Source organism: Salvia hispanica, chromosome 1 (genome assembly GCF_029641045.1).
Source record: "Salvia hispanica isolate PSC_SH4W2 chromosome 1, Shi_PSC_v1, whole genome shotgun sequence".
Lineage (NCBI taxonomy): Eukaryota > Viridiplantae > Streptophyta > Magnoliopsida > Lamiales > Lamiaceae > Salvia > Salvia hispanica.
The window spans coordinates 13,546,318-13,560,550 of NC_142692.1; the positions used below are offsets into that span (position 1 = coordinate 13,546,318).

General features: G+C 33.4%; 1 protein-coding gene across 1 annotated transcript; it reads left to right on the forward strand.

The window, feature by feature from the left end:
• The first annotated feature begins 4,083 nt into the window (after positions 1-4,083).
• LOC125219897 (transcription factor bHLH62-like) lies at positions 4,084-6,193 on the forward strand. The gene is made up of 8 exons (XM_048121989.2): positions 4,084-4,695; positions 4,775-4,948; positions 5,041-5,106; positions 5,180-5,248; positions 5,359-5,430; positions 5,516-5,710; positions 5,792-5,855; positions 5,963-6,193. Exons 1-8 carry the CDS (start codon positions 4,255-4,257, stop codon positions 5,998-6,000), a joined length of 1,119 nt encoding a protein of 372 aa, XP_047977946.2. The 5' UTR covers positions 4,084-4,254; the 3' UTR covers positions 6,001-6,193.
• Positions 6,194-14,233: the final 8,040 nt, after the last annotated feature.

The following is a 14,233-nucleotide window of genomic DNA, read 5'->3' on the forward strand; positions in this document are numbered from 1 at the left end:
AGAAGCAGGAAGCTTGGAGTTGGAGCTTTGGAGGTGGAGAGATTAGGGTTAGAGAATTAAAAATAGAGAGTAAGGAGGCGGAGGCTGAAGGATCTGAATTAGGGTTAGTTTGTTAGCCTTTATTGTATATATATTTTTTAATGAGACAGTCAAAAAAGGAAAACGTTTCATTTTTAATGGGACAGATGGAGTATAAATTAAAATAAATTCGGTTATTTGGTTTTTTTGTTCCTCCGAACCGAACCGAACCGAACCGAACCGAAAAAAATCAATTTTTTTTAATTTTCAAAACTGAACCGAACCGAATTTTTAAATTTCGATTTGGTTCGGTTCGGATATTCGGTTTTCGGTTTTTTTGCTCACCCCTAGAGAGAGTACATAAAAAAAATTCTTCATCTGCCCCAATTAAATGTTCTATATAAAATGTTCTATATAACTTCCCAAGCAATCAAGCATCCTCTTATATCTCCTACACCCTTGCCCAAAAGTATCTCATTTGCAGTTGGATAATGTTGCTTGCCACATTTTCTGGGAATCTAAAGAGACTAAGATAATACACAGGGAGATTATTGAGGACTGCTTTGATAAGAACCGGTCTTTCTGCTCTAGATAATGTTTTCGCCATCCACATTGCAATTATTTTCTTCACTTTATCATGGATGGACTTCCATGTGCTACTCTTTCTTGGATTAGCACCCAACGGGATGCCAAGGTAGGTGATTGGTAATGTTGCAACCACACTTGATTGTAGCCAAAGTATCATCAATCCACTCCTTTTCACACCCTAAAGAAACGAGAACAATTTTTTCGTAGTTAATTCTAAAGCGAAACGATGGAGCACTTTTTTGTAATGCTCCAATATATTCTTATCAGTTGTGGTGAAGATAATCATATCATCTGCAAGCTGAAGATGTGTAATTGGGTCCTCATCCTTGCCAATCTTAATTCCTTCCACAGTTCTCAAATCAACTACTCGAACCCCAAGTTGTTTGAAATTTCAACCACCAAGAGAAGAAAAAAAAAAGGTGAGAGAGGGTCTCCTTGCCTTAGTCCCCTCTAAACTTGAAAAAAAGATGCGGGTGATCCATTGATAAGAATTGACATGGAGGCCATGTTGCTCTATAATCCAATTCGTCTATTTATCTCCAAACCACATGCAATGACAATCTCTTGCACGAAATTCCATTGGATTGTGTCATATGTTTTCTGTAAATCAATCTTAAGGATCGCCGCCTTTTGTCTAGTCTTCTTAAGCCACCAAAATGCTTCGTTGACTACGAGAACACCATCTAAAATCTCTCGGTTCTTGACGAATGCTGATTGTGATTCCCCACCCAGATCTGGTATTTTTGTTAGTCGGTTGGCTAAAATCTAAAAGACAATCTTGTATATTCTTCCAATCATACTAATCAGTTTAAAGTCATTGATTTCCACCGCTTCTTCCAATTTTGGGATTAAAGCCACCCCCATCTGGTTAATTTCCTATGGAATATTCTCGAATTCACAAAACTAAAAATAAGGTCACACCCCTCATTAACAATGTTCTGTCACATTTCTTTGATGAAATTTGAAATTGAAACTATTGTAGGCCACTCACCCCTTAAAAGGGGTCATAATGGGGAGGGTTATCCACACTTATATAGATCACCAAGTCGATGTGGGACAAAATTGAGAGAATTTAACACGCCCCCTCACGTGTGGGCCGGAAAGGACATCGGTCTTCCATCACGTGGGTAGGCAATGCAAGAGATAAGAGAGAACCATCATCGATGTGGGCCGGAAAGGACATCGGTCTTCCACTCGTGAGGTAGATAAGAAATAAAGAGAAATCCATCATCGACTTGGGCCCGCTCTGATACCATATTAGAAATGGGCCACTCACCCCTTAAAAGGCCTCATAAGGGAGAGGGTTATCCACACTTATATAGAAGAGATAGGATCATCACCAAGTCGATGTGGGACAGAATTTAGAGAATTTAACAGGCCCTTTGATCGATCACAATCGTTCAAAGATGAATTGATTTCCTCGTGAGTGAGTCTTATCTGAAGCATCTGAGTTGATTTTTGGGAGCAATGAGTTGCAGTTGTATCTGACGATAGAGCCCTTTGAAGAATTTCAGCATCTCAATCTTCACATCTTTCGGCCTCTTGATCAATCTATTTCCCACTTTAATTTGATCAATCCTTTGTAGTGTCTCTTGAAATCTATTGCATTTGAAGTATTTTACCGTTTACAGCTTCAACGACACTATTGACCTTTTTTTGGAATTCATCACCTTTTATTCTCTCTCTGTTGTGCCTTCTATCCACGAAAAGCAACCAAATAAATTGAAAATCAAAATTATAGAAAATGTCCAAGGTCAAAACCGTAAAATGAAATAAGCGAGGGAGATGAAAGTTACCATGGATGGAGAGAGAGAATATAGAGCGAAGAGAAGTTAAAAAGTTAGCAATCACCAAATACTTTCATTCTTTTGCAATTCATTAATTAGACGTGTTAGATAAAAATAAAATTTGCAAAAAATTGACAAACATGTATAGCATTAATGAGCTAGATGAATAGTTATGTGATAATTAGTTATATATGGCCAATCTCCTCCCACCAACTAATTTCACCAGTGTAATTTTAAATTATATATTGCTATTATTCTATTTAGAAAATCGGACACCACTGTAGTAAATAGAGACTTGTTTCGTTGATGGAGGAAGTAATTTGTAAAATACTGATGTCGATTCCAATCAACCATTGTAAATATAATTCCTGATATATATGTAACTACTCTTTGGAAGGAATAACGTAAGCATGCTATCAATCATGATATCATGAAACTTACTATTTCTTCAAAAACAGTACAAGTTTGTTACATGTAATATCAAAAGTTTAATTATTTTTACCGTTATATATATATATAATGAAGTGGACAAAAGTTTAGTGTAATTTGGTGTGGTAAATATAAATATATAACGATACCAAGCTTTCATCAATTCGGTAATTTTATTCTACTTATAATAATGATATTCTTGATAATAACTTTTTCAGATTTTGCTACTTTTTCCAAAATTTCTTATATAAATAAAATTAGGTCATTTTAAAAAGGGCCCAATTACATATCTATCTATTTAAACGTAAAAGATTCTACAAAATCCATAAAGTAGAATTTCACTATCCGAAGATAAGTTTCACAAAATCTTTGTTTTTTTTCTCTTTTTCTGGAGTATTTTTCCATATATTTCCGTTACATATTTTTTCGTAAAAAGTATTTATTGAAGTAGTAATAATTTGTGTTTCCATCTCTCGGACTAAGCAGCAACCTGTTTTGACACTGTTGTCTCTGCCTCCCCCAAAACTAGAAGGCGTTTTTAGCAACAAAGTTCCAACCTTTCCCAATAATATAGGAGTAATAAACAATAATAAAATAGTACTCAACCTTTTATCTCTTAAAAGTTGTCACCTCAATCTTTAACTTACATTTAAAACTTTTATTGTCACACATCACATACATGATATTATTTTTACTTTATCAAATATAAACTAGTATTTGAAAATTTGAGGTGTAACCAAGCTATATGAATTTTAAGATTTTTTTTCCTTCATCATAATATAAATTCAAATAAAGAAAATAGAAAGAATGCTGCAAAACCAATTATTGAAGATGAATTTCATTGTAAAAAAAGAAAAAATAAGAAAAGCAATCGTTGAGAAAGTAACCCAGAAATAAAATCGGCAATTAAAACAAACAAACTATACGGAGAAATAAAAAATAAAAGTAGAAGTAGTTAAAAGACGACAGCGCCCACAAATTGCGAAAGTATCAAAACGCAACATTCGTGAATGCCATACCACCAAGCTAGAAGCAATTCTTTTAAGAAAAAGCATAAATAATTTTTTGTCTAAACCCTGAATCAATAAACACAATATGCAATTTGTTGAAGACCATCTTGAAAAGGGGTAGTTTCAAGAAAGTGGTGGTTTGACGTTCAAGGCCCGCCGTTAACCCTTCCACCGCTTTTAACGCCTCCAATGCTCACTCAATATTCTTAATTTAATAAACATATATATTTATGCATTATAAAATAGAAAAAAGGTAAAAATAATTATTTTTCCATTTGTGCTACATAACTCGATCTCGATCGTCACTTTTCATTCCCCTTCCCCGAAACCTTCCTCTTCAATTTCAGACGTGAAGAAAAAGAAGAAGAAGAACACTAAGCCTTGAAAGGGAAAGCCAAAACAAAATTTCGTTTTGTGGAACAATGGATAAACAGCATTATTTGATGAATGCTGGAATTCCACTCCAAATTGAAGCCTCAATGCCAAGTCCATGGAGCTCCGATCAATCCTTCTCCATGGATCACCATTTTGACTCAGCTTTGACCTCCGACGCCTTCGCCCTCCGCCACCTCATCGGAAAACTCGACCGCTCTTCCCCTTTACCCTCGCTCGCAGCCGATCCGGGCTTCGCGGAGCGGGCGGCCAAATTCTCCTGCTTCGGCAGCCGGAGCTTCAACGGCCGGACTTCGTCGCCGGGCAGCGCCAGCAGCCCGTCGTTGAAATTGAACAGGAAGCTTCCCAGCTCCGGCGCCAACTCCAACGAGGAATCCTCAGTCTCAGAGCAGATACCGAGCTCCAATTCCAGGAAAAGAAAGTCAGTTTCCAGAGGGAAAAACAAGGATGACAGATCCAATTCACCTAAGGTTTAATTTCTTTCTTATTTAATTAATTACTCTGCATCGAGTTTTTTTTTATATTGATGAATTGTTTTTTTTTAATTAGGAAGCCGAGGAAGATGAAAAGCTGAAGCGATCAAAGCAAACGGAAAATTGCGAAAACGAACAAGAATGTAACGAAAATAAGACGAATCAAAAGCCGCTGGAGCCGCCCAAAGACTACATTCATGTCCGAGCCAGAAGGGGCCAAGCCACTGACAGCCATAGTTTAGCCGAAAGGGTAAAAATTGAAAAAAAAAAAAAAAACACACTCTTTTAAAAAAATATATTTCTACCTCAATTTTAAGCAGAGTTGGATTTCCTAATGTATAGGTGAGGAGAGAGAAAATTAGTGAGAGGATGAAGCTTCTCCAAGATCTCGTACCAGGTTGCAATAAGGTTGGTATAAAAATTGATTTAGCTTTGGTTAAAAAAAAGTTGATTCAAGTGTAATGATTTTTATATAATTCAGGTTACTGGAAAAGCAGTGATGCTCGACGAAATCATAAACTACGTGCAGTCATTGCAGCGACAGGTCGAGGTAACAAAATCCTGATTAAAACCAACGTTTAAATTCGAAAGCTGCCGCTGTCAGAAGGATTAATTTTTATTTTATTTTTCCTAACTAATTAATTTTGTGTTTCTCAACAGTTCTTGTCAATGAAGTTGGCATCAGTGAATCCAGACATGGATTTTAACATGGAGAACCTTCTCTCCAAAGACGTGAGTTTCTTTCTTTCTCTTTCTCTCTCTCACACACACACAATCGCTGGAGAAATGATTTGATGGGTCCAATTTCGATTCGCAGATGTATCAACAAAGCACGAGTCTACCACAACAAATGTACCCTTTGGATTCCTCTTCCCCAGCATACTACCATCATCATCATCACAATGTACAACACCAACACCTTCATGGTACAAACATCTCAAGCGTGGACCCTCTCCCTCTAGATGCTAGTTTAGGAATTCCGATTGATGGATTCGCCCAAAATTTACCCCAGGTAAAAAAAGATATCACTTCATCAAGTTACTCCACCTAATTAATATTCCGATCTAAACATCTGTCTAAATCTGAATAGCAGTTTCCAGCATTCACTGAAGATGATCTGCACAGCATTGTCCACATGGGATTCATCCACAACTCTGGTAATTAAGTAATTAAGTAATTAATTAAACGTGGCAGTAAAAAATATATTTACCATGTAGTAGAATGTTGGAAATTAATGTTTCTTTCTTCTTTTTATTTTTGGCAGTTCAAAATCAAACCTCAAACATGAAAGTTGAGCTTTGACAGCGCATGATGATTCCAGAAAGAAAAGGCTCTGCTGTATATAACTGACATGGATTTTATATCAATTCTTACAGCCAATCCAAGAATCTTTTCTTTTCTTTTTCCTTTTTCTTAATTATTTAAAACATTATGTAATTCTGGTTTTTTTTTTAAAATTCAGATTATTTAGTGCCCTTTTGCCTCTTTTTTTTGGTGCGTCTTGGTTCACAGCACCAAAAATTTGTAATATATAGGATGTAATTAATTATTATAATAGTATTAAATTAGTTTTTGGGAGAATGAGAACTTCACGGCTCTCTACTTGCAATCAAATTGCAATTGCTAATTTAACCACGTGTATATACAATAATCTTAAAATCAAACATGAAATGAGTTTACTCCGTTTTATCAATTGACTTTTGTTAAATTTTTATCGTGCTTTGTGCATCAATCAATATTGTAATTTTAATAACTTTTACTGCACACTAAGGTCAAATTGAACAGTAACTAAATCCTTTTTATTGGTGCTTATTATGATTGTTGTAACCAGCTGTCAGGGGAGGGAGCACTTTTTTTTTTTTTCGTATTTCAAATCTTAATACAAATAATAATGGTACCAATTAATCTTGTAGTTGTAATCAATCACAATAAAATCTGGCACATTTCTAGGAAGAGGGCCCTGCAAAAATTTCTACAGGTTAACTATAAACTGAAGAAGCTTCCCCACCTCAAATCCAACAAAAAATATCCTCGCATGCTCTCATAAGTGCTACCCTGGGTGAAATATTAAACACTGTTTTCAAGATTTTTTTTTTGTAAAGTAGGATGTTTGTTAATATAAACATACCTAAGTAGGTATATATTGTACATGATGTATTTACCTAATGGAGAGAGTGAGAGAGAATCCCAGGTTGGCAATTGGTGAATTCCTGACTAGACCCAATGAATCAGGGATTAAAAGAAATTTGGATAATGATATTTACAAAAAAAAAGATTTTAGGAAAAGGAGGAAAAGGTTAAGTAGTGGGACTGTGGGAGTTCATATTGAGATTTTTTTAATAATTGAAAGGTATGAAAAGATGCTCTTAAAATATAGATTAATCATTTGATGAGAGGTGGTTAGCGAAAATAATACTAATAATCATCAAAGATTTCTGCGTTTGCAGCCTTTGGTTATAATATTAGCTGAGGGTTTCATTATTGATGAGTGATGACAGTGAGTTAACTCTCTGAATAATATTTTAAAATGACCACTTTTGTATATATACATTAAGATCTATAATAGTACTATAAATTAAAATATGAAACTTAATAAAAAGGAGTTTTGGTTGATTATAGAGCTGTCTCCTGAAACTAATAAACAATAGGCAATCATGGTAGGAAATGGAGTCGGTTAATTTATATACTAACCTTTTTATCTTTCTCAATGTTTTACTTTGATGTCGATTTTGGCCCGAGACCTTCCCTTCTTGTCTAAGCAACCTTACAATAATATACCAGTCAGTCAGTCACCTTGTCCTACTATAATTTGTAGAATCATAGAGAATAAGGGACTATTCTTTTCTTCGAATAGTTCATGAGTTGGCTGAATTTAAATGCAACAGTTAATGGTAATTAATAGCTCTAATGAATCCATTCGTACTAAATCATTAACCTTATTTAATCATCATTAAATTGCAACCTCTACGAAATTACTAATTACAGAACACGAGAAGAAGAAGAAGAAAAAAAGAATTTAAGATTAAAAATTACCAGCCACCACAATTTATTTAGTTTATTAAGCACAATTTATCCTCAAAATAATGAATGAGATTTAATTTTTCAATCTAATTATAGTAGCAAGTTTAGATTCCAACTTTTCAGGTTAGTGGGCATTTTCGAGTACAAATATATACGGAGTACTCTTTAAAGTTCTCAAAATACTATTACTATGAAAAATAAAATGGTGAAATGGACTTGTCTTCCACTTATAAAAGCCCACCTTTCTTTTTTTTTCTTCCAAATATTTGATTACCTTTTTCTTGATTCAAAGTATTTATTGTAGCATTAGATGTAATGTACTCAAATCGAAATAGGTTTAATTATTTTTTTTCATTCAATTATATAGAAATAGTTCATACGTATTTATAGAAATATGTTTTCTTTTTAGTTTAAGTGCCCCACCATTTACTATTATTCAATTATTTTTCGTGGACATTCTTATTTTACCAATTACGCATTAAAACTTATATCATCTCTAGTTAATCTATAAATACTTCTTCCGTATTATGGGACGGAGAGAGTATATAAATACTTCCTCAATCCTTTAATATGTATCCCACTTTTACTTGATATAAATTTAATGAAGTGTAAAGAAAAATGAATTGAAAAAGTTAGTGGTGTGCGAATTCTATGTGTATTAGTTTTTAATATAATGTGAGGATGAAAATGAGTTAGTAAAATATGAGATATATAATAGCTAAAATGAAATAAGATAGTTGATAAAAATAGAAAACTTGGACTTATAATGAAAAACGGAGGGAGTATAATTGATGGGTGGCGATCATTAAAAATAAAGGTACACATATTTATATCTATAATTACCATAAAGATTATGGAACAGCAAAGGGCTTATCAAATAATGGAGTCACTGTCTGATTAGCATATTTTAATCCACCTACACGACAAAATGTCGGCAGATTTTATTTATAATAATCTTCGTATTAAGCTTGAGTAAAAGTACTTATGAGTAATATGTTTTAAAAGTGTAGCAGTTGAAATTCAACGATTTTTAATATTATACAAAGAAGTACTCCATATTAAGAGAGATTTTAGAATATGAGCTTAAATTCGAAGCCTTTCGATTTTTGGAATTAAAATCGCACGCCATTGAGAATATGAAATTGAGGCATGCAAATTTTCATAGTCCATTAGAAAATGAATCTCGACATTCCTATAAGAAAGAAATCAGATGTCATATGTTTAAGTTGGCCAAACGGTAGAGAGGTTAACGTCTGAAGTCAAAGGTTTCCCCGGGAGAGTATGCATGAGTTAACGGAAAATGAATTTTAAGTTGGCCAAACGGTAGAGAGGTTAACGTCTGAAGCCAAAGGTTTCCTCGGAAGAGTATGCATGAGTTAATTTAATCCCATGTTTATTTATTGACTACTATACATACTAAAGAAAAGAAACTCTATTTTTTTTTATCGTCAATCAGTGGCAATATATTCTTTTATCTATATATATTTCAACTTGATTTCTTGCCTTCTTAAACCACGGAAAATATACTAGCTCACTAAATGATTCATCGATCAAACTCAAAATTGTACTCGCTAATTAATGATTCATCGATGATAACTATATAAAAGTATAAAAATATGAGAATATATGAACACGAATTAGACGAATATTTTTTTTTTCTTATTTTTGAGTACGGGGCCGGCCATTTCCGTTTTTTAGTTTAATGATCATTTCTATACCTCTTTGTACAATAACATTTCGAATATTATAATTACACAAAATTTTAAAGTCAAAGTTAGCTAGATCTGGATCCACCGAGATATTTTCATCCTCAATTCATAAAATTTTACACAAAATATTTATATACATTCATATATATAGAATTGACGAGAATTAAAGTACAGAAAAAACTGTGGTGACCATGAGGTCACGGGTTGAAACCCCGCCACCGGCTAGGAGACTTTCGGCCTTAATCCGCAAGCTCGGTCGAGCAGGATTAGTCGATTCGTTCAGTATACCTGTGGTTAAAAACAAAAAAAAAAGTAAAGAAAAAACATTTTTCACGTTCTCATCACGCTCATCGTCACACTCACATCCACAGTTAGATAAGTTACGTTTACAAATTAAAGCACTTGCAATTTTTTTCTCTCACTTAGGGGATGCCCATTGTTAACCTAATTTAAGGCGACAAGATTTGTTGTTTCTCTAATCCCTCTTTATATTAGTTTTGTAAAATTAGTGCGTGCATACCACTTTATCACAGCATTCAGTTTCTTTTCATACTTTTTTCATCGGAATATAGTTTAAGCATTTAAAAACTTCACTAATCTCACAGTATTTGGAGTATAAGAGACTGTAGCTAACATTTAATTGTATATTTGTATTGAGAAATATGTAACGCTTTGTCCGCAGAGGTAGCACAGTTGGTTCCGGAGGTGCAGAATTGCAAGAGAAATATGCAACGTTGGGGTCGATGATAATGGTCAATTTTCACTCCAAGAAACCTGCCGTACGATTATATGATTTTTCCCCCCTTTTTTGTGTATGTAAAGGGTTCCAAAGCCTGGAAAGAACATAAAACAAAAGAAACGTGTCTTTGTTAAATTGTCTTAATTGATCTAAAATTTCAGCTAATAAAGGTAAAATAAGGCTTCCAAAAACAGCAAAAGAATCTAATTTGTCACGAAAATGACACGTGTGAAATTCTAGTCTAGCAAATTTTGTTTTGTGAGGACACCTTTGCCATTCCAAGAGACAATTTATCAATTGAGAGGTCAAATTCATGACTACGTTACATGAATATCGTGAATTTGATTGCTGTTTATATTCAGACATAGCACTTAGTAAAGATTGAAGTACTATGTTTGTCGATCGATATATAATTAAAGCTGATATCTAAATTGCCACTGTTCTGACTTCTGACTCACATTGCACCCTATGCTGTTGTTTTCAATCTTTATTCATATTGCCGATTAATTCAATCATTTTTCTAAGATGTTTGAGTATTTGAAAGCCCAGACGATAATTCTTGATATTTTAACGAAATAATACTAGTTATATTGTAAGTAACTAAGTCTACTAAGTGTTTGATCAAATTATGGTTGAGTGCTATTTTCCAGCAGTATGCATTCCATCAGTCATATATTAATTCAAGATTTCAATTATTTTTCCTTAATTTGTGGATCTACAGTTGTAATGTCGTTTTTCTATCCTTTTAGTTTGCCCACTTTCTGACTTAGTGGAAATTCTTTTTGCAGGCCTGAATATCAGTGTGCAATGCATGCACTCGTAGTCAAACTATGTATGCATTGAGATTGTTCTGCGAAATGCACGTCATAATTTTTTGGCTACATTTCGTATTTATTTATTAAATGTGCTCGTCCATAGTGGTGTCTGCTCATCTTCACCATCCTAAACTATCACCTCTTAGTATTTATTATCATAGCATAATTCATATTTGATTAAATCTTAAAACATAATACATATTTAATCATGAGATTTAATTTTACAAACCAAACAATCCCTATGAATAATGCCGATGGTTATAATAAAATTTTCATATAAAAGCCTAACGAATTTTTTAAGAATAGTACTCCCTCAATTACTCATTAAATGTCCACTTTCTTTTCGCAACTGATTTTAAGAAATATAGAGAAAATGAGTTGAAAAAATTAGTGGAATATGAGTCACACTTTTATTACTCCCTCCATCCTCCATTATGTGTCCCAGTTTCCATTTTGGTCTGCCCCTTGTTAATTGGCTCACTTCAGTTTTACCACTTTTGGTAATAAACCTCACATTCCACTAACTCATTTTCCCTCAAACTATATTATAAAACTAATATATAAAAGTAGCACCTATATACCACTAAAATTTGCAACTCACTTTTTTTATATTTCTTAAAACCCGTGTCGGGTCAAAGTGAGACACATTTGAGACGAAGGGAGTATAATAAAATATGAGTGGAATGATTTAGTGAAATCTAATATATACTTACTATTTACTCCCTGCGTTTTTCAAAAATAGCAACTTTTTCCATTTTAGTATGTATTTTCAAACTTTCTATTTTAGGAAATCTTTACACCTTTATACCTCAATTTATTTACCACTTATAACACTATAACTAACAACTTAAAATGGACCCCATGACCCACTAACATTAATTTCATTACTTTTTTCTCTTCATCTCTCTTATTTTACCAATTTTTCTCTTTATCTCTCTTACTTTATCAAATTGTACATTAAAATCTGTGTCGTTCCAAGCCTCCCTATTTTTAAAAAACAGGGAGAGTATAATAAAAAAGTGAAAATGAACTGTTACGAGGGATATATCAAAATGACAAAAATAAACAATTCATGTGGCAGAAAACGAATACTCCTTAGTACACGTAGTACTTAGTACATTGTAATTTGTAATGTTATTAGTGTGTCGTATCTCGTATGTGCTAGATCGCTAGTGGTATGTCTACGGCTTACGCTTTTGTTTGTAACGACTAATTACAACTTCTTGAAACATCAAAGTTCCATTAATATTCATAAACACACAATACTCGGCGCAAGGCAACATACTTGTGCATGGCCTAAAAAATTGTTACTACAATATTAATCTTTCTAAATTTTAACATCCAAAAATTATTTTAAATGGGCTTAGTATTCGAAGACCATTACAAGTTTTCACTATCCAGAATAAATCTGAAAGCACTGCAATATTATATTCTACACATAATTGGAAGATGAACTAAAATACGTGTTGTACATCTTATTTGATTTGATAATGTTCAAAATATGATTTACCAAAAAAATGACGAAGAAAAAGATACATTTAATTTCATAAATTACTAATTACTAGTACTATAAAGAAACAAAATCTAAAACTTTTTGGCAAATGGGCCGCATGGTCGGCCTTCAAGATTGATATACGGTTTTATGTTACGGCCCAATTCGTTGCAGCCCGTTATAGATAAATCGAAATACGCATAGAAGTAGGCCAGTATGTCTTATAATTAAGGTAATAAACAAATATTTTCCCGAAACTTCCCTTATAAAATTTGTAAAATATAAGTACTAAATTTTAATAAATTGAATAAAAGTAATATTGTTGTGTGTTGCTTTCAGTTTTATATATATGTTGAAGAGAAATGTTCAGCTGGGCGACACTACGTGGGCGTAAGGTGAGCGACTGCTGACGTGTTCAATGAACTTTCATTTATTTACTGAATTTTCCTTAAATATTCTCTCTCTTTAGTAGTATATTTTATTGTAGTGGGCCTTCAATTCTCTCTCTCTCTCACACACATTCTTCTTCTCCATACGAGTGACCAGTGAGTGTTTTTTCACCATGGAATCAATGCTTTGCTTCCTGGATTTAACGACTGTCAAATATTCCTAATCAATTGGAAACCAAATACTTTTATGCAGTTAATTTTCACAAGTTTCTACTTAAGTAATCATAAAATTTCTTTAAAACCAGATAACTTTTGCAGTTTTATTTTATAAAAATTGCGCTTTGTAAAGAGACATCCATGGTCATCTCCATTTGAACTCGTTTCTTTCCCTTCGACAACCAAAATCAAATTTTTGCAATCATGTCGATGATAATAATAGCCCATTGTTCAATCTTAAGATTGAGGATATAATTTTCAATAAATTCAAAAAAAAGTATAATTTGCATATAAGAAGGTGGATAGGAGGGGGATAGTGAAGATGACTATCAGACTTTTGCACGAGTCTATCAAAAGCCAAAAATTACATGGTCCTACTTACTGTAAGTCAGTAATTGCCTATAAAATCATATAATAACAAGCAAAATATACTTTTTAGTATTGCTTCATTTGAAGATCTGTGGAGCTATCACTCGTATGGTTGAAGAAGAAGAAGAGTGTGTGAGAGAGAAAATTGAAGGCCCCACTACAATAAAATAAAGAGAGAATATTTAAGGAAATTCATTAAACAAATGAAAGTTCATTGAACACGTCAGCAGTCGCTCACCTCACGCCCACATAGTGTCGCCCAGCTGAACATTTCTCATATGTTGAATTGTCATATGTAGGTGTTGGACTATAAGGTTTTTTAGAGATTGAATTATTTAAATTATTATGCGAATTGGATTAGAAAATATATGAATTAATTTAATTTCATCGTACAAATTGGAGGAGAAATCAATATTTTGAATAAAGGAATAACTGATTTAAATCGGCATCGGATTGGGAATGGGAATCGCTGTGTAACTTGTTCGGCCGGCGGTGGGCACGCCTAAAACAAGTACAAATAAAAATGGCCACCATCACAGTAATTAACCTGAAAAGGAAATGGAGTTCAAATAAAATTGTAAAAAAGAAAAAAAAAAGGCATCTCTCCCCTGTCTCGTCTCATTCGTACAGGCCACAAAGCAGGAACCTTAGATCTGCAATGAATTGTGATTATGTGAAAAATTATGAGTTTGTAGCCATCTTTGATGCGGATTTTCAGGCGGGGCCAGATTTTCTGAAGAAAACTATACCATACTTCAAGGTAATCTTGTCACCTCGATCATGAT